At 41.6% G+C, this 22,346-nt stretch overlaps 1 protein-coding gene across 1 annotated transcript in view; it reads left to right on the forward strand.

The window, feature by feature from the left end:
* The window catches only part of LOC137383627 (CREB-binding protein-like), a 135,254-nt gene that overhangs the window by 68,054 nt on the left and 44,854 nt on the right, over positions 1 to 22,346 (forward strand). The window contains exons 11-12 of the mRNA XM_068056781.1: positions 18,374 to 18,613; positions 19,646 to 19,734. Coding sequence (XP_067912882.1) covers positions 18,374 to 18,613; positions 19,646 to 19,734 — 329 coding nt within the window. The remainder of the gene's footprint in view (positions 1 to 18,373; positions 18,614 to 19,645; positions 19,735 to 22,346) is intronic.

Here is a 22,346-nt window from a genome sequence, read left to right on the forward strand (position 1 = left end):
AGCTCTAGACATAAACCTGTGGCATTTTTTTGAAGAAACATTTTCAGGTTTTGTAGTGCAATTGTGAGGTAGAATCATAGCATGATTACAGCACAGAAGGAGGCCATTTGGCCTATCATGGCCATGTCAGCTCTCTGCAGAAACAACTCACCTAGTCTCATTCCCCCGCCTTTACCCTGTAGCACTGGAAATTGTTTTTCCTTCAGAAAATTATCCAGTTGTCTTTTGAAGGCCTGGCTTGAACCTGCTTCCACCACACTGTCAGGCAGAGCATTCCAGATCCTAACCATGCACAGTGTAAAAAAAAAAAAATCCTCATGATGCTGTTGCTGCTTTTACCAATCGCCTTATATTGGTGCCCTCTGGTTCTTGACCCTTCCGCCAACGGGAACATTTTCTCCCTATCTACTCTGTCCAGACACCTCATGATTTTGAAAACCTCTATCAAATCTCCTCAATCTACCCCTCCCAAGAGAACAGCCCCAACTTCTCCAATCTCCCCACGTAACTGAAGTTCCTCATCCCTGGAGCCATTCTCCTGAATCTTTTCTGCATCCTCTCCAATCTCTTCACATCCTTCCAAAGTGTGGTGCCCAGAATTGGACACAATACTGCAGTTGAGACCGAACCAGTGTCTTATACAGGTTCATCATAGCTTCCTTGTTTTCGTACTCTATGCCCTATTTATAAAGCTCAGAATCCCATATGCTTTATTAACTGCTTTCTCAACCTGTCCTGCCACCTTCAGTGATTTGTTCATGTATACCCCCAAGTCCGTCTGTTCCTGTACCCCCTTTAGGATTGTATCCTTTATTTTATATTGCCTGTCCTTGTTCTTCCGACCAAAATGAATCACTTCACACTTCTCTGCATTAAATTTCATCTGCCACTTGTCTGCTCATTCCACCAGCCTGTCTTAAGACCTTGTTATGAACGCTTGACCTTGTACCGTGGTTATGTTTTTAAAATTGTGATTTTTAAAAGTTCAAGTTGGAGTCCAGGTCATCAGGTGACCTTACCTCCACTCTGCAAAAGATTACCAGGACAACAGAGAACACAGATCAAAGAGTTTCTTCTGGAAAACCTAGACTGCGGGGTTAACACTTGAAGAACAATGGGTTTCGCTTTCCAATGCATTTGGGTCATTAAAAAAAGAAATCAGTAATTTGGAAGATGTAAATGCACTAGGCAGCTGTTCGCACCTGGGAACAATGGAAAAGCCCAAGTGGTTTTGTGAAACCAGACATCTGGACTCTGCAGTACAATAAGCTATTGACTTCGGAGTCCTGATAAATTTAACAGACTTTCTGAAGGCAAACAAACCATAAGGGAAGAAGCCAACGGTTGTGGCCTCAAGGCAGCCTGGAAAAACGAAATTCAGTGGTTAGAGCCTCACAGCAGGCTGTAAAAGAAGAAACCAGTGGTTGCGTCCTTGAGAGAGAGGAGATGCCTACTCTCGGAAGCCTGTTACAATAAAAGGCTGTGAAGACTTGAACCTGTTTTGAAAGTTGAAGCTTGTGGAGAAGAAGACGACCAGCAGGATCACCAGGAAATGTTCCTTATTGATGGGTGTCCAGGTTGGAAGTGCTCGGAGAAGAGGATATAGATTTTTTGATATAGTCTGGGAGATCCAACCCATTTCTATTGGAAGGAGTTTGGGACTTTTCATCGCAAAGGATTTCACCATCAGAAAGGACTATGTAACATATAGGTGTGGTGTGAGGTTTTCAAGTATTTTAATAAGTAAAGAAAATACCTTTCTTTGTCATTTGCTACTTACTAAGTACTATTCAATTAATGAGGCTTTCTTTTAATTTGTTATAATAGTCTTAAAACGTGAAACCTTGTGTAATTCTTGAAATTGATCTGGGTGTTCATATCTCATATTTTACATGTTAATGATCTCGCTGAGGTCATAACAAATTAGGGGCTCGCCTCGGATACAAATTCCTATCTGTAAAATGGGTATATTGGAATTTGCTAGAATTTAAACAAACAGGATTTCACATTTACTTTGGCTGGGTTCAGTAGGAAATTAACATAAGTATCATTAACGTATAAGAATTTGTTGAGAGAAGATTTAACTGTCAGTATATTGCAGCAGTTGAGAAAGGTTGATTTGGTCACGATAGCAGCACATGTGGAGGTTAGTATAAGCCCAGGAGCTAGGAAAGCGGAGAGAATACAAGGATTGATTCCTTGCTTGAAGCTGGTAAATGAAGAGGATGTTTCCACTAATGTTCAAATGGAGCTAGCCAAAATGGAGTTGGAGAAGCTGAGATTGGAAAGAGAGGAAAAAGGGACACGCAAAGAAAAGAGAAAGAGACAGACAATTTCAACTTAAAATGAGAAAATTTGAATTCAAAAGGGAAAGAGAAGAGAAAGAAAAAGATAATGACAAAAAGAGAAGTTAGGAAATTTGCACTGGACAGAGAAAAACTTAGTTAATGCGAACAGTGTGTGGCAGGAAGGTTTGAGGATGAATCTGATTTAACTCTTGGTTTTGATTTGGCAAGGAATATTCATTTAGTGCCTAAATTCAGTGAGGAACGAGTTCAAATGTACTTCGTGTCCTTCAAAAAGATTGCTACGAAGTTGTAATAGCCAATGGAAAGTTGGACAGTTGTATTGCAAAGTGTGCTAGTGGGAAAAGCATTAGAGGTATATTCAGCACTTTCGGAGGGACAGTTAAATGATTATGAAGCATTTAAAACTGCAATTCTCAATGCTTATGAGTTGGTACCTGAATCTTACAGGCAAAAATTCAGGAATTTGAAAAAGAAACCGGGTCAGACGTTTATGGAATTTGCTAGAGAGAAGGAAATGATATTTGATCATTGGTATTGGTCCCTGAAGATAGAACAAGATTTTGAACACCTGAGGGAAGTAATGCTAACGGAGGAATTTAAAAATAGTATCTCTTAAGGAATAAGTTGGTAAGATAAGGAATGCTGCTGAAATGGCGGATGATTACAAATTGACCCACAAAAGGAGAAGTTACAGGCTTCAGTTTGGGGAATTTTCAAAGGAATTGGAAGGATAGGAGAGTGGATAGCGAGACTAGATTCATTTTAATGAGAAGAAGGTTACAGGCAACCCTCAGAATGATGAAAAAAAGATAGGTGACTAGGGTTGAGTCAAAAGGACCAACGTGTTATTTTTGTAATGAAAGAGGGCGTGTAAAAGCAGAATGCTGGAAATTGAAGGACAAACTGGTAGCTTTAGTGGGTTTACTGAGAGCCTGTAATGAAAAAGATGCCCCAGATAGGTGGTGCTGTTGACAATGGCTTTGGCGATGTTAGACAGGGAACGCAAGTGCTCACTCTTGTGTGCTAACAAATTAAAGCAGGTCCTTGAAGGATATAGAAGTTTTGTGCTTGGGTATCGTGTCCCCATATTTGTCAGGTGAAGCAGGCAAACCGATTGTGCTGCTTAGATATACAGCGGCCACTCTGTCATTAATGGCAGCAAAGGATGTAGATCTTACCCCAAATAGTGAATGCGAAAGTCATGGTGCAAAGCTTTGGGGGTGAGGCGGTCATTTATCCATTCCATTGAATAATGTTAACTTGTATTGTGATTTAGTCTGGGAACAGTGGGAATCGTCCTGGATTTGCACATTGAAAGGGTGGATTTGTTGCTAGGGAATGATTTTGCTGGGGATTAAGTATTGGCGTCTCCAGTAGTTTCGGAAAAAACAATTGACGGTGCTGAAACTGAAGTTTTGCAGGAAAAATTTCCTGAAATATTCCCAGATTGTGTAGTGACAAAATCCCAAGCTCATAAGATTAAACAGGATGAGAAGGATTCAGTTGTTGTGGAGATCAATTAAGGTGTTTGGTTAGCTGAGACTTTTTCAAGCATTTGGATGGGGTTGTTGGTAGAAAAGGCTCCAAGGCTAGCAATGATGAATTGTTTGGCAGATCGTCTTTGAGGCCCAACAGGCAGACCCAGACTTAAGTTTGTCTCAAACAGCATGTTCTGAGGCAGAAGCTGAAAAGGTCCCCGAGTGCTATTAACAATGACATTCTAGTGAGAAAGTGGAGACCTTCCCAGAGGCCTGCTGATGAGGATTGGGCTATAGTTCATCAGGTTGGTGTTTCCCCAGGGTACTGCAGTGATATTTTGAGAATTGCCCATGAGATTCCAGTGGCAGGTCACGTGGGTATTCAAAAGACTCAAGCCAGGCTAAGACAGCATTTTTATTGGCCATGTTTGCATAAAGATGTGGTTGAACTTTATAGAACTTGCCATATGTATCAGGTTATTGGGAAGCCACAGCCTTGAATTAAGCCAGCCCCATTGATACCTATACCTGCTTTTGAAGGACTGTTTAGGAGGGTTCTTGTGGATTGTGTTGGATCTTTGCCCACAACTAAGTCAGGTCACACATTTCTCCTAACCATCATGGAACGAGGTTTCCAGAGGCAATACCTTTGAAAAAGATCACAGCAAAAGTTGTGATTGAAGAGTTAATTCAACTTTTTGCTAAATATGGATTCCCAAAAGAATCTCGGTCAGACTAGGGGTCGAATTTCATTCCGGGTATTTCAAGATGTCATGAGTAATTTGGGAGTGAAACAGCTCAAATCATCCACTTATCACCCGCAGTCACGAGGTGCTTTGGAAAGGTATTACCAAACCCTAAAAAATATGTTAAAGGCTTATTGTTTTGAGTATCCTTATGATTGGGATATGGGGATATCATTTTTATTATTTGCCACCAGGGACACACCAAATGAGTCCACTGGTTTCAGTCAATTTGAATTGGTCTATGGGCATGAGGTTAGACAGTCCCCTTAAACTCATTAAGGAGTGATTTTTTTTTATCAGAAGAAGAGAAAACTATCCTTTTAGATTGTGTGTCAGAATTTTGAGACTCACAAAAGCTTGTGAGGTTGCAAGAAAACATCTCGAGATTTCTCAGCAAATGGCGAAAACTCAAGCTAATAGAACAGCTACGGCATACAGTTTGCAGCCTGGAGATAAGGTGTTAGTTTTGTTGCCTATGCCTGGGAAACCATTGAAAGCTAGGTTCATTGGACCTTACTTCATTAAGAGGAAACTTAGTGAGGGGAACTATTTGGTTAGTGCCCCAGATAGACGGAAAAGTCAAAGGGTGTGTCACGTGAATATGTTGAAAAGATGCTATGACCGTGAACCTTGTCAGCCAGTAAATGTATGTCAAATGACAGAAGAGGGGGTTGAAGATAGTGTTACCTTTAATGAACTGGATGAAGGGGCAGAGACTGAGAACTGTCAGATTGAACCTCCACAATGAAACTGGCAAATCTAGATACAGTTCTACACAATGTTTCTGAACAGCATAGAAGTGATATGGTTGAACTCTTAAGAGTTTAAAGCCATATGTGCAGATAAGCCAGGCCAAACTATTAATGGGGTTGAAGTAGGAACAGCTCCACCCATTAAACAGAACCCTCATCGACTCAATCCTGATAAATTGGCTCAGGTCAGAGAGGCTAAAAGAGCGATATATTTGAACCTAGTCAAAGAAGCTGGAGTTCACCAGTCATGCTGGCACCAAAATCGGATGGTTCCAAAAGATTTTATATTGATTATCGGAAAGTCAATACAGTAACTAAAACTCTTATCCATTCCCATGACTTGAGGATTGGACTGACAAGAGTAGGGAATTCAGTCTTTATTAGCAAGATTGACTTGCTGAAAGGTTATTGGCAAGTCCCATTGACCGACCAAGCAAAAGAAATTTCCACCTTTGTGACTCCAGACGGCCTATTTCAGTGTAAGGCCATGCCGTTTTGTATGAAAAATTCACCGGCCACATTTCAAAGGTTGACCAACCAGGTGTTTGCTGGGCTGAGGGGGAGGGTGAACAGTCAGAGGTCGTGGTTCACATTGGTACTGGCGACATAGGTAGAAAGAGGAATGAGGTCCTGCAACAAGAATTTAGGGAGCTATGTAGCAGATTAAAAAACAGGACCTCTAAGGTTGTAATCTCTGGCTTACTCCCGGTGCCACGTACTAGTGAGTTTAGAAATGGGAGGATAGAGCAGATGAATGCGTGGCTGAGGAGATGGTGCAGGAGGGAGGGCTTTAGTTTCTTGGATCACTGGGTCTGTTTCTGCCGAAGATGAGACCTGTACAAGTGATGCACAGCCAAATATAGAAGAGAAACTAAGTCAGTCTGGAAGGCAGAGCACATATAGACTTGTTAAGGCACAAGTGAATAATGTAAGGTTTTAAAGCAAGGAGTCTTACAAGTAAGGCAGATGAATTCAGGGCGTTGATTAACACATGGGAATATGCTATCTCGGAGACATAGTTGAGGGAAGGGCAGGACTGGCAGCTTAATATTCCAGGATATAGAATCTTCAGGCGTAACGGGGATTGGGGGATGTAAAAGAGGAGGTAACATTGCACTATTGATCAAGGAGTCAGTTACTGCAGTAAGGAGGGGTGATATCTTAGTAGGTTCCTCAAATGAGGCCATATTGGTAGAACTTAAAAAGGGGGCATTTACTTTGCTGGGAGTGTACTACAGGCCTCCAAATAGTCAGGGACAGATAGAGGAGCAGGTATGTAGGCAAATCTCCAGAGGTTTAAAAATAATAGGGTGGTAATAGTAAGGGATTTCAACTTCCCCAATATTAACTGGGATTCTTCTTCTTCTTTGGCCTCCTTATCTCGCCTGGAGGTGGTCAGTGGTTTGTGAAGCAGCGCCTGGAGTGGCTATAAAGGCTGGGATATAAAACTGGGATAGACTTAGTGCAAAAGGCTTAAAGGGGGCGGAATTCTTAAAGTGCATACAGGAGAGCTTTTTGAGCCAGCATGTCCTACAAGAGGTACTGGACCTAATCATAGCGAATGAAGCCGGTCAAGTGGTAGAAGTGTCAGTGGGGGAGCATTTCAGGGATAGTGACCATAACTCTAAGATTTAAGGTTGTTATTGAAAAGGACGAAGATGGACCGAAAATAAAGGTACTGAATTGGGGGAAGGCCGATTTCAATATGATAAAACAGGATCTGGCCAGAGTGGACTGTGAGCAGCTACTTGTAGGAAAGTCTACTTCAGACCAGTGGGAGTCATTCAGAAAGGAAATAGTGAGCGTTCAGGACCAGCATGTTCCTGTAAAGGTGAAGGGTAGGACCAATAAGTCCAGGGAACCCTGGATGTCAAGGGATATAGAGGATTGGATAAGGGAAAAAAAGGCTTATTGGCAGATTCAGAGGGCTGAAAACAGCAGAGGCCCTAGAGGAGTATAGAAAGTGTAGGGGGGTACTTAAAAAAAAAAGTAATTAGGAGACCGAAGAGGGGATATTAAAAAACACTGGCGGGCAAGATAAAGGAAACTCCCAAGGCGTTGTATAAGTATATTAAGGGCAAGAGGATAACCAGGGAAAGAGTAGGGCCCATTAGGGACCAAAGTGGCAATGTGTGTGTGGAGCCGGAGGACATAGGTGAGGTTTTAAATGATTACTTTTCATCTGTGTTCACTATGGAGAAGGACGATGTAGGTGTAAAGATCAGGGAGGGGGATTGTGATATACTTGAACAATTTAGCATTGAAAGGGAGGAGGTTTTAGAGGGCTTAAAAGTGGATAAATCTCCAAGCCCAGACCAGATGTATCCCAGGCTGCTATGTGAGGCAAGGGATGAGATTGCAGGGGCTCTGACACAAATTTTCAAATCCTCTCTGGCCACAGGAGAGGTGCCAGACGACTGGAGGACAGCGAATGTAGTACCATTATTCAAGAAGGGAGAAACCAGGTAATTACAGGCCAGTGAGTCTAACAACAGTGGTAGTGAAACTATTGGTAAAAATTCTGAGGGACAGGATTAATCTGCACTTGGAGAGGCAGGGATTAATCAGGGATAGTCAGCATGGCTTTGGCAGGGGGAGATCATGTCTAACAAATTTGATTGAATTTTTTGAGGAGGTGACTAGGTGTGTAGATGAGGTAAAGCCATTGATATAGTCTACATGGACTTCAGTAAGGCTTTTGATACGGTCCCGCGTGGGAGATTGGTCAGGTAGGTAAGAGCCCCGCAGAACCAGGGCAATTTGGCAAATTAGATCCAAAATTGGCTTATTGGCAGGAGTCAGAGGGTGATGGTCAAGGGTTGTTTTTGCAAGTGGAAGCCTGTGACCAGTGGTGTACCGCAGGGATCGGTTATGGGACCCTCACTGTTTGTAGTATACATTAATGATTTAGACGTGAATATAGGAGGTATGATCTGTAAGTTCGCAGATGACACGAAAATTGTTGGTGTTGTAAATAGTGAGGAGGAAAGCCTTCGATTACAGGACGATATAGATGGACTGTTAAGATGGGCACAGCAGTGGCAAATGGAGTTTAATGCTGAGAAGTGTGAGGTGATACATTTTAGGAGTACTAACAAGACAAGAGAATATACAATGGATGGTAGGACCCTAGGAAGTACAGAGGGTCAGAGGGACCTTGGTGTACTTGTCCATAGATCACTGAAGGCAGGAGCACCGGTAGATAAGGTGGTTAGGAAGGCATACGGGATACTTGCCTTTATTAGCCGAGGCATAGAATATAAGAGCAGGGAGGTTATGATGGAGCTGTATAAAACACTAGTTAGGCCACAGCTGGAGTACTGTGTACAGTTCTGGTGGCCCCACTATAGGAAGGATGTGATTGCACTGGAGAGGGTGCAGAGGAGATTCACCAGGATGTTGCCTGGGCTGGAGCATTTCATCCATGAAGAGAGACTGGATAGGCTAGGGTTGTTTTCCTTAGAGCAGAGAAGGCTGAGGGGGGACCTGATTGAGGTATACAAAATTATGAGGGGCATAGATAGGTTAGATAGGAAGAAACTTTTTCCCTTAGTGGAGGTGTCAATAACCAGGGGGCATAGATTTAAGGTAAGGGGCAGGAGGTTTAGAGGGGATTTGAGGAAAAAATGTTATCACCCAGAGGGTGGTTGGAATCTAGAACACACTGCCTGAAGGGGTGGTAGAGGCAGGAACCCTCACAACATTTAAGAAATATTTAGATGAGCACTTGAAACGCCATAGCATACAAGGCTACGGGCCAAGTGCTGGAAAATGGGATTAGATTAGATAGGCTAGATGGCCGACGCAGACACAGTGGGCTGAAGAGCCTCTGTGCTGTATAACTATGACTTTGATGATCTGTTGGTATACAGTGACACCTAGGAAGACCATGTTAAACATTTAAAGGCTCTGTTTGCAGGTTGGAGAGAGTCAATTTGGTAGTAAACTTAGCGAAGAGCGAGTTTGCTAAGGCCACTTATTTAGGGTATGTGATGGGTCAAGGTCAAATTTGCCTAGTGAAGTTGAAGTTCAGGCGATAATAGACTTTCCAGTCCCCAAGACTAAAAGGGAGATACTACAATTCCTAGGGATGTGTGGGTTCTACTGGAAGTGCGTACCTAATTTCTGTACCGTAGTAACTCCACTGACAAATCTATTTTTAAAAAAAGCATGAAAATCCAGTGGCCTGAATCCTGCCAAATGGCGTTTGAAAACTGAAAGGCCTTTTTAATAAATGAACCCATTCTAACGGCACCAGATTTTAGCAAGCCTTTTAAAGTGGCTATTGATGCGAGTGATGTAGGAGTAGGAGCAGTATTACTCCAGGATGATGATGATGGAATCAAACAACCAGTCAGTTATTTTTCTAGAAAACTCGATGAGTACGAGAAGAAATACTCTACTATTGAGAAGGAGGCTTTAGGTCTCGTATTGACTCTTCAACGTTTAGAAATGGCTAACGGGTAATAACAGTTTACACCGATCATAATCCATTGAGGTTTCTAGAAAAATTCAAAACGAAGAACACTGGATTATTTCGGTGGAGCCTGATGTTACAGCCATTTACCCTAAAGATTGTACATGTTGCAGGAACATTTAAGTTATGAAGAGAGGTTGGGATAGGCTTGGGTTGTTTTCGCTGGAGCAAAGAAGACTGAGGGGTGACCTGATCGAGGTGTACAAGATTATGAGAGGCATGGACAGGTTGGATAGGGAGCAGCTGTTCCCCTTAGTTGAAGGGTCAGTTACGAGGGGACACATGTTTAAGGTGAGGGTGGGGGGATTTGAGGAAGAACTTTTTTACCCAGAGGGTGGTGACGGTCTGGAATGCACTGCCTGGGAAGGTGGTAGAGGCGGGTTGCCTCACATCCTTTAAAAAGTACCTGGATGAGCACTTGGCACGTCATAACATTCAAGGCTATGGGCCATGTGCTGGCAAATGGGCTTAGGTAGACAGGTCAGGTGTCTTTAATGCATCAGTGCAGACTCGATGAGCCGAAGGTAGTTCTGTACTACCAAGCAACTACAGATATAAAAATACTGTTTTTACCTGGGTAAAGTGTAAAATGTTAATCATACATATCCCTGTAAACATTTTCATTATTATGTTGCAAGAAAAATCATTACTACGATGATGACTTTTCTGTTTCGCAGGGGGAGGTGTTATGAATGCTGGACCTCGTAACATGATTGTGTTTTCAAAATTGTGATTTTTAAAAGTTCAAGTTGGAGTCTGGAAGGTGAGGTGACCTCATCTCCACTGTGCAAAAGGCTAACAGGACAGCAGAGAACACAGATCAAAGACTTTCCTCTAAAAAACCAAGACTGCAGGGCTATCACCTGAAGAACAATGGATTTCCCCCTCCCAGACATTTGGGTCATAAAAAAAGGAGTCAATAACACAGAGAATGTAACAGTACCAGGCAACTGTTAGCACCTGGGAACAATGGAAAGGCCCAAGTGGCTTTGTGCAACCAGATTTCTGGACTCTGCATTTTTGGAACAATACAATAATCTATTGACTTCAGAGTCCTGATAAATTTAACAGACTTTCTGAAGGCAAACAGGCTGTAAGGGAAGAAGCCAATGATTGTGGCCTCAAGGCAGCCTGGAAGAACAAAACTCAGCGGTTGCAACCTCACCGCAGGCTGTAAGAGAAGAAATCAGGAGTTGCGGCCTCGAGAGAGAGAAAGAAGCGACACCTACTCTCGGAAACCTGTTATAGTAAAAGGCTGCAAAGACTTTAACCTGTTTTGAAAGTCAAAGCTTATGGAGAAGTAGAAGACCAGCAGGATCACCAGGAAACGCCTTATTCACGGACGTTCAGGTCAGAAGTACTCGGAGAAGTGAGCAAAGAGAATATTGATTTTTTTTTTAAATAGTTTTGGAGATGCATCCTATTGCTGCTGGGAGGAGTTTGGGACTTTTAACCGCAAAGGATTTCACCATCAAAAAGGACTATGTAACATACAGGTGTGGTGTGAGGTTTTCAAGTATTTTAATAAGTAAAGAAAATGCCTCTCTTTGTATTTTGGGGTATCAGCTACTTACAAAGTACTGTTTAGTTAACTGGGGATTTCTTTAGTTTAATTATTATGATAGTCTTAAAACGTGAAATCTTGTTGTGTAATTCTTGAAATTGGTCTAGTTGTTCATATCTCATATTTTCACGTTAATATTCTCACTGAGGTCATAACCGTTCTCTTGAAGTTTATCACTATCCTCCTCACAGATCACAATACTTTCAAATTTTGTGTCATCAAGTTTTGAAATTATGCCCTGTATACCCAAATCTAGGTCATTAATATACATCAAGAAAATCAGTAGTCCTAACTCCGTCTCTGGGGAACCCCACTATATATCTTACTCCAGTCCGAAAAACAACCATTCACCAATGCTCTCTGTTTCTTGTCACTCAGCCAACTTCGTATCCATGCTGCAACTGTCCCTGTTATTCCACAGACTTGAACTTTGCTGAAAAGCCTGTTAAGTAGCTCTTTATTAAATGCCTTTTGGAAGTCTCTGTACACTGTGATGGAGTCCATGGTTGCAAAGCTTGTTTGTTTTTTAGACTCTAACAGAGAGGGAAACTAGAATTGAAACAGACACAGAACCTAAAAACTGAAATGAAATGAAAACCAAAACTGAAACACAAACTGGAAAAACAACTGCAAGTTTCTGGGGAAACTGACACTGGTTAGAACCAGATGAAAGGAAACACAGTCCTCCCCAGACCAGGCAGACAAAACAGATCAGGCAGGAATGGAGCATCAGCAAGCAGAAGAAAGTGAAGACTGAATCCAGGAGCTGTTTCTGTTACTTAATGTAGCCGACTAACCAGACCCGGCCATACAGTGTACAGGTTGTCATGGAAGCACTGAGATAAAGGGAAGACTGGTAAATTCACGCCATCAAGACTGTCGTGAGCAGAGCCGAGGAGGTTCTGGAGAAGTGCATCTTGTGGTGAAGACCCCTCCCATGGAGTTTGAATTGAGAGGAAACCTCTATTGTAAGAAGAACAGCAGCTAAATCCTTGAAGAAAGGAGCTGAAAATCTATCTGAGGAACTTCAGAGTTGTGAAAAACTGAGAGACTGTAACTTGGTGCCATATATGCTGGCTGGACTGCCCAGTGAAACTTGGAGACTCATCTCTCTTGTACCTGATGGTTAAGGTGTAATTTGTGATGTGTGTGTATATATATTGACTGTGATCTGTCTGTTGCTTCATGCTTAATTTATGTTGGTTTTGGTTTGAGTGTTAAGGTAAAATTTTAAAAAGTGACATCTTGTCCGTTTGGTTTGCTTTCCTAAATTGGGGTCAGTCGGTGGATTCGATTCTTTTGGTTTGTTGGTGATCCCCACAAGGGTCATAACAACACCAACACCCTCTGTCATCTCATCAAAAAATTCAAGTTAGTTAGTTAAATACTATTTGCCCTTAACAAATCTGGACTGGCTTTCCTTAATTAATCCACATTTGTCCAAGTGATAGTTTTGTCCCAAATTATCGTTTCTAAAAGCTTTCCCACCACTGAGGTTAAACTGACTGGGGCCTGTAGTTGCTAGGCTTATCCTTAACCCTTTTTTGAGCAAAGGTGTAACATTTGCAATCCTCCAGCCCTCTGGCTCCTGTATCTGAGGAGGATTGGAAGATTATGGCCAGTGCCTCTGTAATTTGCACCCTACATTCTTCCGTATCCTTGGATGCATCTCATCCAACCCTGGTGACTTATCAACTTTAAGTATAGCTAGCCTATGCAATACCTCCTCTATCAATTTTTAGCCTATCCAGTGTATGAACTACCTCTTCTTTCACTTTGACTTCGGCAGCATCTTCCTTGGAAAAGACAGATGCAAAGTAGTCATTTAGTATCTAAGCCATGCCCCCGTTTGCATAAATCCCCTTTTTGGTCACTAATCAGCCCCACTCCACCTTTTACTACCTTTTTATTATTTATATGCCTATTGAAGACTTGCATTCTCTTCTACGTTAGCTGCCAGTCTTTTCTCATACTCCCTCTTTGCTTCTCATTTCTTAATTCACTTGCCCTCTGAACTTTCTATATTCAGCCTGATTCTCAATTGTTTTGTCCACCTGACGTTTCACATGTATCCTTCCTCTGCTTCATTTTGCTCTCTATCATTGTCACCATCCAGAGAGCTCTGCATTTGTTTGTCCTACCTTTCCCCCTTGTGGGAATGTACCTGAACTAAGGGGCGGCACAGTGGCGCAGTGGTTAGCACCGCAGCCTCACAGCTCCAGGGACCCGGGTTCGATTCTGGGTACTGCCTGTGTGGAGTTTGCAAGTTCTCCCTGTGTCTGCGTGGGTTTTCTCCGGGTGCTCCGGTTTCCTCCCACAAGCCAAAAAAGACTTGCAGGTTGATAGGTAAATTGGCCATTATAAATTGTCACTAGTATAGGTAGGTGGTAGGGAAATATAGGGACAGGTGGGGATGTTTGGTAGGAATATGGGATTAGTGTAGGATTAGTATAAATGGGTGGTTGATGTTCGGCACAGACTCGGTGGGCCGAAGGGCCTGTTTCAGTGCTGTATCTCTAATCTAATCTCTTTGAAGGCAGTCCATTGTTCCACTCCAGTTCTGCCTTCCAGTCTTTGATTCGAATTTACCTGGGCCAGATCTGTTGTCACCCTGTTGAAGTTGGTCCTCCCCCAATTAATTATTTTTACTCTGGATTGGTCCTTGTCCTTTTCCATAGCTAACCTAAACCTTATAGTATGATCATTATCCTCTAAATGTTCCCCTATTGACACTTGATCCACTAGATCCACCTCATTCTCCAGATTCAGAACCCGATCCAGCAGTACCTCCTTCCTCATTGGATCATAAACATGCTGATCTAGAAAATTCTCCTGAACACACTTCATAACCTCTTCCCCCTCTCAGTCGTTTACACTATTACTATCTCAGTTTAATTAGGATAATTAAAGTCCCCCATTATAACAACTCTATAGTCCTTGCACCCCTCGTAATTTTCTTGCAAATTTGTCCCTCTATATCTTTCCCACTAGATGGTGGCCTGTAGAATACACCCAGTAGTGTAATGATACCTCTGTTCGTTCTTAGCTCTAACCAAATAGATTCTGTCCATGACCCCTCTGCCGCCAGCACTGTAATGTTCTCCTTAATTAGAACTGCTACCCCTCCTCCTTTGCTTCCTTCCCTATCTTTCCTGAACACCTTGTATCCAGGAATATTTAGTACCCAGTCCTGCCCTTTTTTGAGCTAGGTCTCCGTTATTGCCACAACATCATATTCCCATGTGGCTAGCTGCGCCTGCAGCTCACCAATCTTCTTTACTACGCTCCGTGCAGTCACACGCACAAACTTAATTCAGACCTTATTTCATTTCCCCCTTACTCTGACTCCGCCTCATACCATACTGTTTGCTACTCTAGTGTTGTCTGTCTTTCCAATTCTCTGTGCACCTTGTTTTTCCATGCTGATATTAACTCCTGGTTCCCATACCCCTGTCAAGTTGGTTTAAACCCTCCCTGGTAGCTCTAGAAAATTGCCCCACTGGGATATTGTTCCCGGCTATGTTCAGGTGCAACCTTTCTGCCCTGTACAGGTCCCATCTTCCCCCACAACTGGTCCCAATGTCCCAGGAATCTAAAGTCTTTCCTCCTGCACCATCTCTCCAACTGTGCATTCGTCTACTCTATCCTTGTATTTCTATACTCGTTAGTACTGGGAGTAGTCCGGAGATTACTACCTTTTGATGTCCTGCTTGATGTTTTATTTCCTTGCTCCTTTACAGCCAGGTGAGGAGGAGGCCTCAGGTTCCCTTTTCGCCCCTTCTCTGGTTTGACCGCAACAGGGTTTATCTTTTTTAACCAGTGATTGAACTTCCACCTCTGAGCGTTTGTTCCTGTTCCTCTGACATAAGTGCCAAAGAACCAATCAGACAGGTTTTCTTGAGTTTAAACAAGAAAGATATAACTTTATTATCCTTAACACTCTAAACCAGCTAAAATTACTACAATACGCTACGCATCCACGCATACATTCACACGAGACTCACACACTCAAATAGATTACAGAGGGAAAACCGCTTTGGTGGTTGGAGTAGAGTCTGGAATAAATGGAATTTAAATACTGAATATCAGTCCCACAGTCCTTAGTTGAAATTGTAGAGCTGAAGTCCTTGCTGGGCCACGTGCACGGTTGCAGGCTTGCTTCTTGGGTTCCGGAAGGCAGAAGAGGGGGTTTTGACCCTTGTCCCCTAGTTGTTGGTTGTGGTGTTCTGTAGACTTGGCTTTACCAGTTGCAGCCAGGTCTTCTCTGGATCTGTACTAGAGAGAGTTGCCCCTAGTATAGGTAGGTGGTAGGGAAATATAGGGACAGGTGGGGATGTGGTAGGAATATGGAATTAGTGTAGGATTAGTATAAATGGGTGGTTGATGGTCGGCACAGACTCGGTGGGCCGAAGGGCCTGTTTCAATGCTGTATCTCTAAACTAAACTGAAACTAGAGAGAGAGAGAGCTGCTCTGTGGATAGCTCCTCATTTATTGTCCTCTGCTTTCTGAGTCAAAGCTTGGACTCTCCAGAGCTGCACATGTAGTCACATGACATTCCCAAACCTCTTTGTGTTCAAAGTCACTGGGTGTCGATGGCCCTTGACGACCGTACTGATAAAGCCATTTCATGTAATTTAATGAGAGAGCACCCCATTGTTCTGGCCAGGTTACATCAGTCATGCTGTCTCCAGTCTACTCTGTTGGTGCTTCATACATAAATTGCAGTGCCATCTTTGCTGCCAGCTTTTTTTTAAAGTTGTTTGTAATAGTTTCCAGTAAATGTCTCAGGCAAAGTTCCAACCGATTAAATTAATAGCTTCCATTTGGCATGTAGGGTTTTCATGACACTCCCTAAACTCTGTGATGGATTTCCAAGCTCCCTAAACTCTCCCTGCAGGATCTCATCCTTCTTTTTATCTATGTCATTGGTACCAATATGGACCACGACCGCTGACTGTTCACCCTCATCTCTGAATGCTGTGCAACCACTTGGTGACATCCTTGACCCTGTCACCAGGGAGGCAACATTACATCCTGAATTCACATCTACAGATGTAGAAATGTTTGTGCGTTCCCCTAACAATCAAATCCCCTATGACTGTTGAGTTCCCAGTCTTCCTCCTGCCCTCCTGTACAGTTGAGCCAGTGGTGCTGTGGACATGTCATTACAAATAGCAATGAGTTCTGCTTGTCTTCACACTAAGTGACAATAAGGATCAAAAGGATGCAGTGTTGCTGCAAGTGTTTATAAGTGAAATCGGTTATGTGCCAAGACAACCGAAACCAGCAAAGTTTCCAATAATATGCTTTCAATTATGACTTCATGTTTAAGTTGGTAGAATAAGCTGAGTTCTAGCTCAGTGAACATGAATAAAGAAGGAAGAGAATGTATCAAAATATTAAATATTTAGCAGGATATTAACTTATCATGTCCCAACTTAATTTGACACAGCCATTTCAGATTTTAGTCACTAAAATAAAAGCAAAATACTGCAGATGCTGTAAATGTGAAACAAAACAAAAAGTGCTGGAAATACTCAGCAGTCAGGCAGTATCTGCGGAGAGAGAAGCAACGTTAATGTTTCAGGTCTGTGACCTTTTATCAAAACTCGCAAAGGTTAGAAAAGAATTAGGTTTTAAACAAGTGAAGGGGAGGGGAGTGGGGGAGAGAACAAAGGGGAAGGTGTTTGATAGGGCAGAGGGAGATTAAATAACAAAGCTGTCCTGGGACAAAGGCAATGCGTGTGTTAATGCTTGTGGTGAAAGACAAAGCATTAGTCCAGAGAGAGTGTTAATAGTGGAATAATGAGCAGCTCTGACTGCATGAAAATCAGGCACATGGTTAAAAAAAATGAAATATTATAAAAAGGCCAGTCATGCTGTGAAGTTATTGAACTCAATGTTCAGTCCGCAAGGCTGTAGAGTACCTAATCGAAGGATCGGGTGCTGCTTGCTCCTCGAGCTTGCGTTGATGTTCACTGGAGCACTGGAGCAGGCCAAAGACAGAGATGTTGGCATGAGAGCGGGGAGTGGGTGGGGGGTAGGGAGGAGTGTTGGAATGGCAATAGTCAGTTTGACGATGCCTGGAGTCTGAGGTAGGGGACCAAGCCATCCAATTCAAATGTAAACATCTTCGGGGATTTGTACAAAAACGATGCTTTTTAAATAGCTTAACAGAAAATTATTTAAATCTGCTTTGGCCTGGTCACTTCTTTTCATTTATCAGCCTGCCTTATTCAAATCTGAAATTCTGTCTGAAGCTTTTGAAGAGCAATAGTCAGACCAGATAGTTTCCATAGACGGTGAGAAAAAGAAAGGAGCCACTGCGTAAACATATTGCTTAAGTCATAGTTAAATGCAGCTGTCTCGAGCTATTTTCTACTGGTTCAACTAGCTAAGCTTGATGACTTTAAAAAAAAAACTGCATTATTACTACTGCTATTTGCTTATTCTTCTACTGTTTAACAAATTTGTTTGACAATTAAAGTGCGAACCTCGTCCACTGTTCTGTCTCCTTAGGGTCAACCAGTCACTGAAATCCCTGGGCATACTATAGACTTACCTAGGTACCTAGAGGGGAAATGAAAATGTTCTCTGGAATAAAAGAAGTTAGGGCCCACCTAGAGAAATAGTCTGAGAAGTCAAAATACTTTGAGTAAAAAAATAAAGAAACCCAAAAACGTGACTGGGAGTTTTACCAATTTTACTTCAGGCTGTATAAAATTAAGTGAAAGGCAGGATGGTAATTATAGTACCAAGGCTATCAAGAATATTGGATACAGGTAACTTCCTATGTGTCATTAGGGATCAAATAGCCTTTCCTCATTCTACAGATTCTTATGAACATTTTGTCCAAATCTGATTTTTTTTTAAAGTCAACAATTTCTCAATTCTGCAGTCATGTTTCTCTCAAACTGAAAATAAATATGGTGCTTCAGACTTCAATTTTAAACTTGCAGTAAGGACTGTATTATCCTTGAAGACTGCAGAGCACTGCAATTTCAGTTACTGAATGGATGTTTCTTCTCCCCACCCCTTCTGTGTAGGATTATTTTGACATCGTAAAGAATCCTATGGATCTGTCAACAATAAAACGCAAGCTGGACACTGGGCAGTACCAGGAGCCATGGCAGTATGTGGAAGATGTATGGTTGATGTTCAACAATGCATGGTTGTACAACCGCAAGACCTCACGTGTATATAAATACTGTACAAAATTGGCTGAGGTCTTTGAGCTGGAGATTGATCCAGTTATGCAATCTCTTGGCTACTGCTGTGGACGGAAGGTAAGATTATTTATTTTAAAATGTGAAGTACTTTGTGCTTTTAAATAAAATTAGTTGATTAAACTGTAACTGAAGGAATATAGTTTATATAAAATTCCCATCAATTTTTCTGTATTTCTTCACTCATTGATGTGATGTGATATTATCCACCTATTCATTACAAGCATGAAGTCAACCTGTTCTAGAAAATTGCTCTAATGGAGTGTAGGTATGAGGAGTCCAGTATTTCTTTACCAGCAACGGGGACTACTGAATGAAGTTTGAGCAATGTTTACCTGTTCTCTTCTCCCAACATGCTTCCCCTTGCTCTTACCTTTTTAAAAAATTATATGAGAAGCTTCATGATATTTGCTGGCCTCCTCTCTCAACATTGAAGCTGTGGGATAAAGTTGACTCAGGCAAAATTTTTCCCACAGCAAAGGGCTCCAATACTACTGGAATGAGTTAAAAATAAGGAATTGGGGATCTTCAATGATAGGATTATGGAATAAATTGCCAGTAAAGACCATTGAAGTGAATAGTTAAGTCTGCTTACAGAATAACTAGATCAGTTTCTCAGGAACAGATTGTGTTGAGCAGGATGAGGGTGGGGCAAGTCAGGCCATGATCAAAAAGATGGGGTAATGAAGCCTAATGGCCTTCTCTTATCCCTGAAAATCTTCTGTTCCTGAAACTAAAAGTGGAAGGATATTAAGTTATATGGCACCAATATCACTCATCCTGGTGAACTCATTCACCACAGAGCCTAAAGGCATGCCTACATTGTCCACCCCTGGTCCATGCATATTTTCATTTTATTAGAGCTGTGAATTTCTCAATTTCCTTGCAGCCAATATTCTACATTAAAATTAGCACAGTTAAAATTGGTAAAAAGCACAATTGGCTCATGTCATTAGCTACATATTTGCTGTAGAGGTGAGAAGGCTGAAGTTCCTGCTTTCAGATGTTGGCACCTGAACTGAATTTAAAAATCTCTTGGCACAATTGCCAATGTAGATCACATTAAATTGTTGCTTTGCTTTTTCTTCACAGTACGAGTTCTCTCCTCAGACGTTGTGCTGCTATGGCAAACAGCTGTGTACAATCCCTCGTGATGCCACATATTTTAGCTATCAGAACAGGTAAGGAAATGGAGACTAAATGAGGGAAGGAAGGGAGGCAGAGACACAGATAGGAAATGATTCTCCTCCCAGTGACAAACCAAGTTCATTACCTGGCTGCAGGTAAACTTCAGGAAAGCATGATGCTTTTACTGGTTCTCTTGTATTTTCCATTTATGTGCAGTTACATTAGAAATGTAGGATTGATTAAAGCTATTGGATGGAAGCCAATGAATTTGGACCCATTGAGGGATGTGATTGTAAGTTGTTTAAGGCTTTAATTTGTGAGAGTTTTATCTTGGTTTTTGTTTGTGCTGCATGCTTCTGGAGCTTATACTAAATGTACTTGTGTAGATTAGGGTACACAAAAGAGTCCTTTCAGGCTGGACTATTTGGGGGATATGTTTTATGCTCTATTGGGTTTGAGGTGACATTTGAGTTATTGGTTTGAGGGTGGAGAAGATATATATACTTTCTCTGTCTTCAGTGTGTCAAAGGCGGAACAGTGACAATTTATGATTCTATCTAAGAGTTTAACAAAACCTCATGAGTTTCCTATTGTCACACTTTGGGTTCTTTTTGGAAATCAGTCTGCTGGGAGACGTACTTGTGTGTTTTCAGAGTCTGGGAATGTAGGTTTCCAGAAACCATAGCTCTTTTTGAAATTGAATTTCCAAGAGCACCCTGTTGCTCAGCTCCAAAATGTGACCCTAAAAGCTTGCACTCTGTTGTGCAATCCTTGTTCCATGTGTGCACGTACCATCATTACTACTGACTTGACTCCTTTTAATACGTTGATATGTTGTTTTATAGCTTGAGGACTAAAATTTTTAACAGCTGATCCTTTTAATACGTTGATATGTTGTTTTATAGCTTGGGGACTAAAATTTTTAACAGCTGAAATAGCAACTTGTCAAATAGAGCAGAGGAAGAAATGCTGCTTGAAATAAACCAAATGTTGGGGCCAGAGGAATTGCGTTGCTGTCAAAAAAAAATTTTCAACTGACCATCTATGTTTTCACTTTGGTTGTGAAAGTTAAAGAATGAAGATTTAAGCAGATAGGCATTCGTCTGTTTGCATTAATTGTGTTGTATTTCAGGGTCTTTATAAATGGTTTCGTCAACTGCTATCAAGTGTCTGATTAGAGAATTTTTGTCAATCATGTATAGCGTCCTTGGTTACAACTATTAGTCTAAAACATCAATACTTCTAATTGCTGCAATCATTAATTTTTTTAATTCTACGTCACTGCTCTTCTTATTCGAAGTATTCTACCTATCTCTGCCAGAAAAAATATTGTTTCATATTTGAGTTAGCTTTTCTAAAATCTTGTTCCTTAGCAACATTATATAAGTTACCTATCCTAGGTAGCCATCCCTCCTCAGCTTCTTTATGTGATGTTTCTTATGGGGTGGGTCTCGTGTGTCCAGGAGCAGATCAATTCACTTTAATGATGGCTGGGACTTCAGATCAGCCAGGGAGCAGATCCATAGCCACCCAGACCTGTAGAAATAGACTGCTGACTGGTACTGCTGCATATTCACCTAATGTTGCCTTCCTAAGGTTGAGTGGCCAGGGGAGGCAGTGTTGTAATGATAATGTCATTGAGCTAGTAGTCCAGAGGCCCAGGCTAATGCCCTGCGGACATGGTTTCAAATCCCATGACAGCAGCTGGTGGAATCTAAATTCAATTAATTAATGAATTCAATTAAGCAATTAAAAAGTTTCATGGCATCATTAGAGATTATCATCGATTGTCATAAAAACCCATCTGGTTCACTAATGTACTTTAGGGAAGGAAATCTGCCATCCTTACCTATTCTGGACTACATGTGATTCCAGATCCACAGCAATATGGTTGACTCTTAACTGTCCTCTGAAATGGCCTAGCAAGCCCTCAGTTGTCGAGGGCAATTAGGGATGGGCAACAAATGCTGGCCTTGCCTGTGCCACCCACATTCCATGAAATAATTTTTTTAAAAGCTGCTCTGGGAGGCACACAAACGCTCTCTCCCTGTGTCTTTTGAATGAACAGAGTGGGTGAGAAACTCCAAATGGTAGAACTCTTCAAGAATGCTGCCTTTTTGAGAATTTACTGTGCTAAGGTAGGCCAACTCTCTGAAAGAGCTACCACTTGTCCTTTCTTTACATCCTTTTAAAGGTTTCCTTTTTCAAATATTTATTCACATCCCTTTTATTATGTAATCTGATACCATTGTTTCTAGTCAGGTATTCAGTGTCCTACAACGCTCCTTATAAAAATGATTAATTCTCCTGACCTCTCCCTTTGTTCTTTCAGTGATAATTTTAAATTAATAACCACGAGTTACTGACGCACCAACCAGTGTTTTTCAAATTTACCTAATCAAAGCCTTTCATAATTTTGAACACTTTGATTTGTTCTAATGAAAAGAACCCCAGTTTCTCTTCTCCCATAAAGCTTTTCACTGCTGGTGTCAACTGCACTATCTCCATGGTGGTCTTATCCTGTCCAAAGTAGGACACCTAAAACCAGACACAGTATTCTAACTGTGGCATAATCAATGATTTGTACAGGCTTAGCATAACATCTTTAGTTTGCTATGCCATGTCCCTAATTATAAAATCAGGGATCCACTTTATTTGTTTAAAC

The sequence above is a fragment of the Heterodontus francisci genome, chromosome 24 (assembly GCF_036365525.1).
Source record: "Heterodontus francisci isolate sHetFra1 chromosome 24, sHetFra1.hap1, whole genome shotgun sequence".
Classification (NCBI taxonomy): domain Eukaryota; kingdom Metazoa; phylum Chordata; class Chondrichthyes; order Heterodontiformes; family Heterodontidae; genus Heterodontus; species Heterodontus francisci.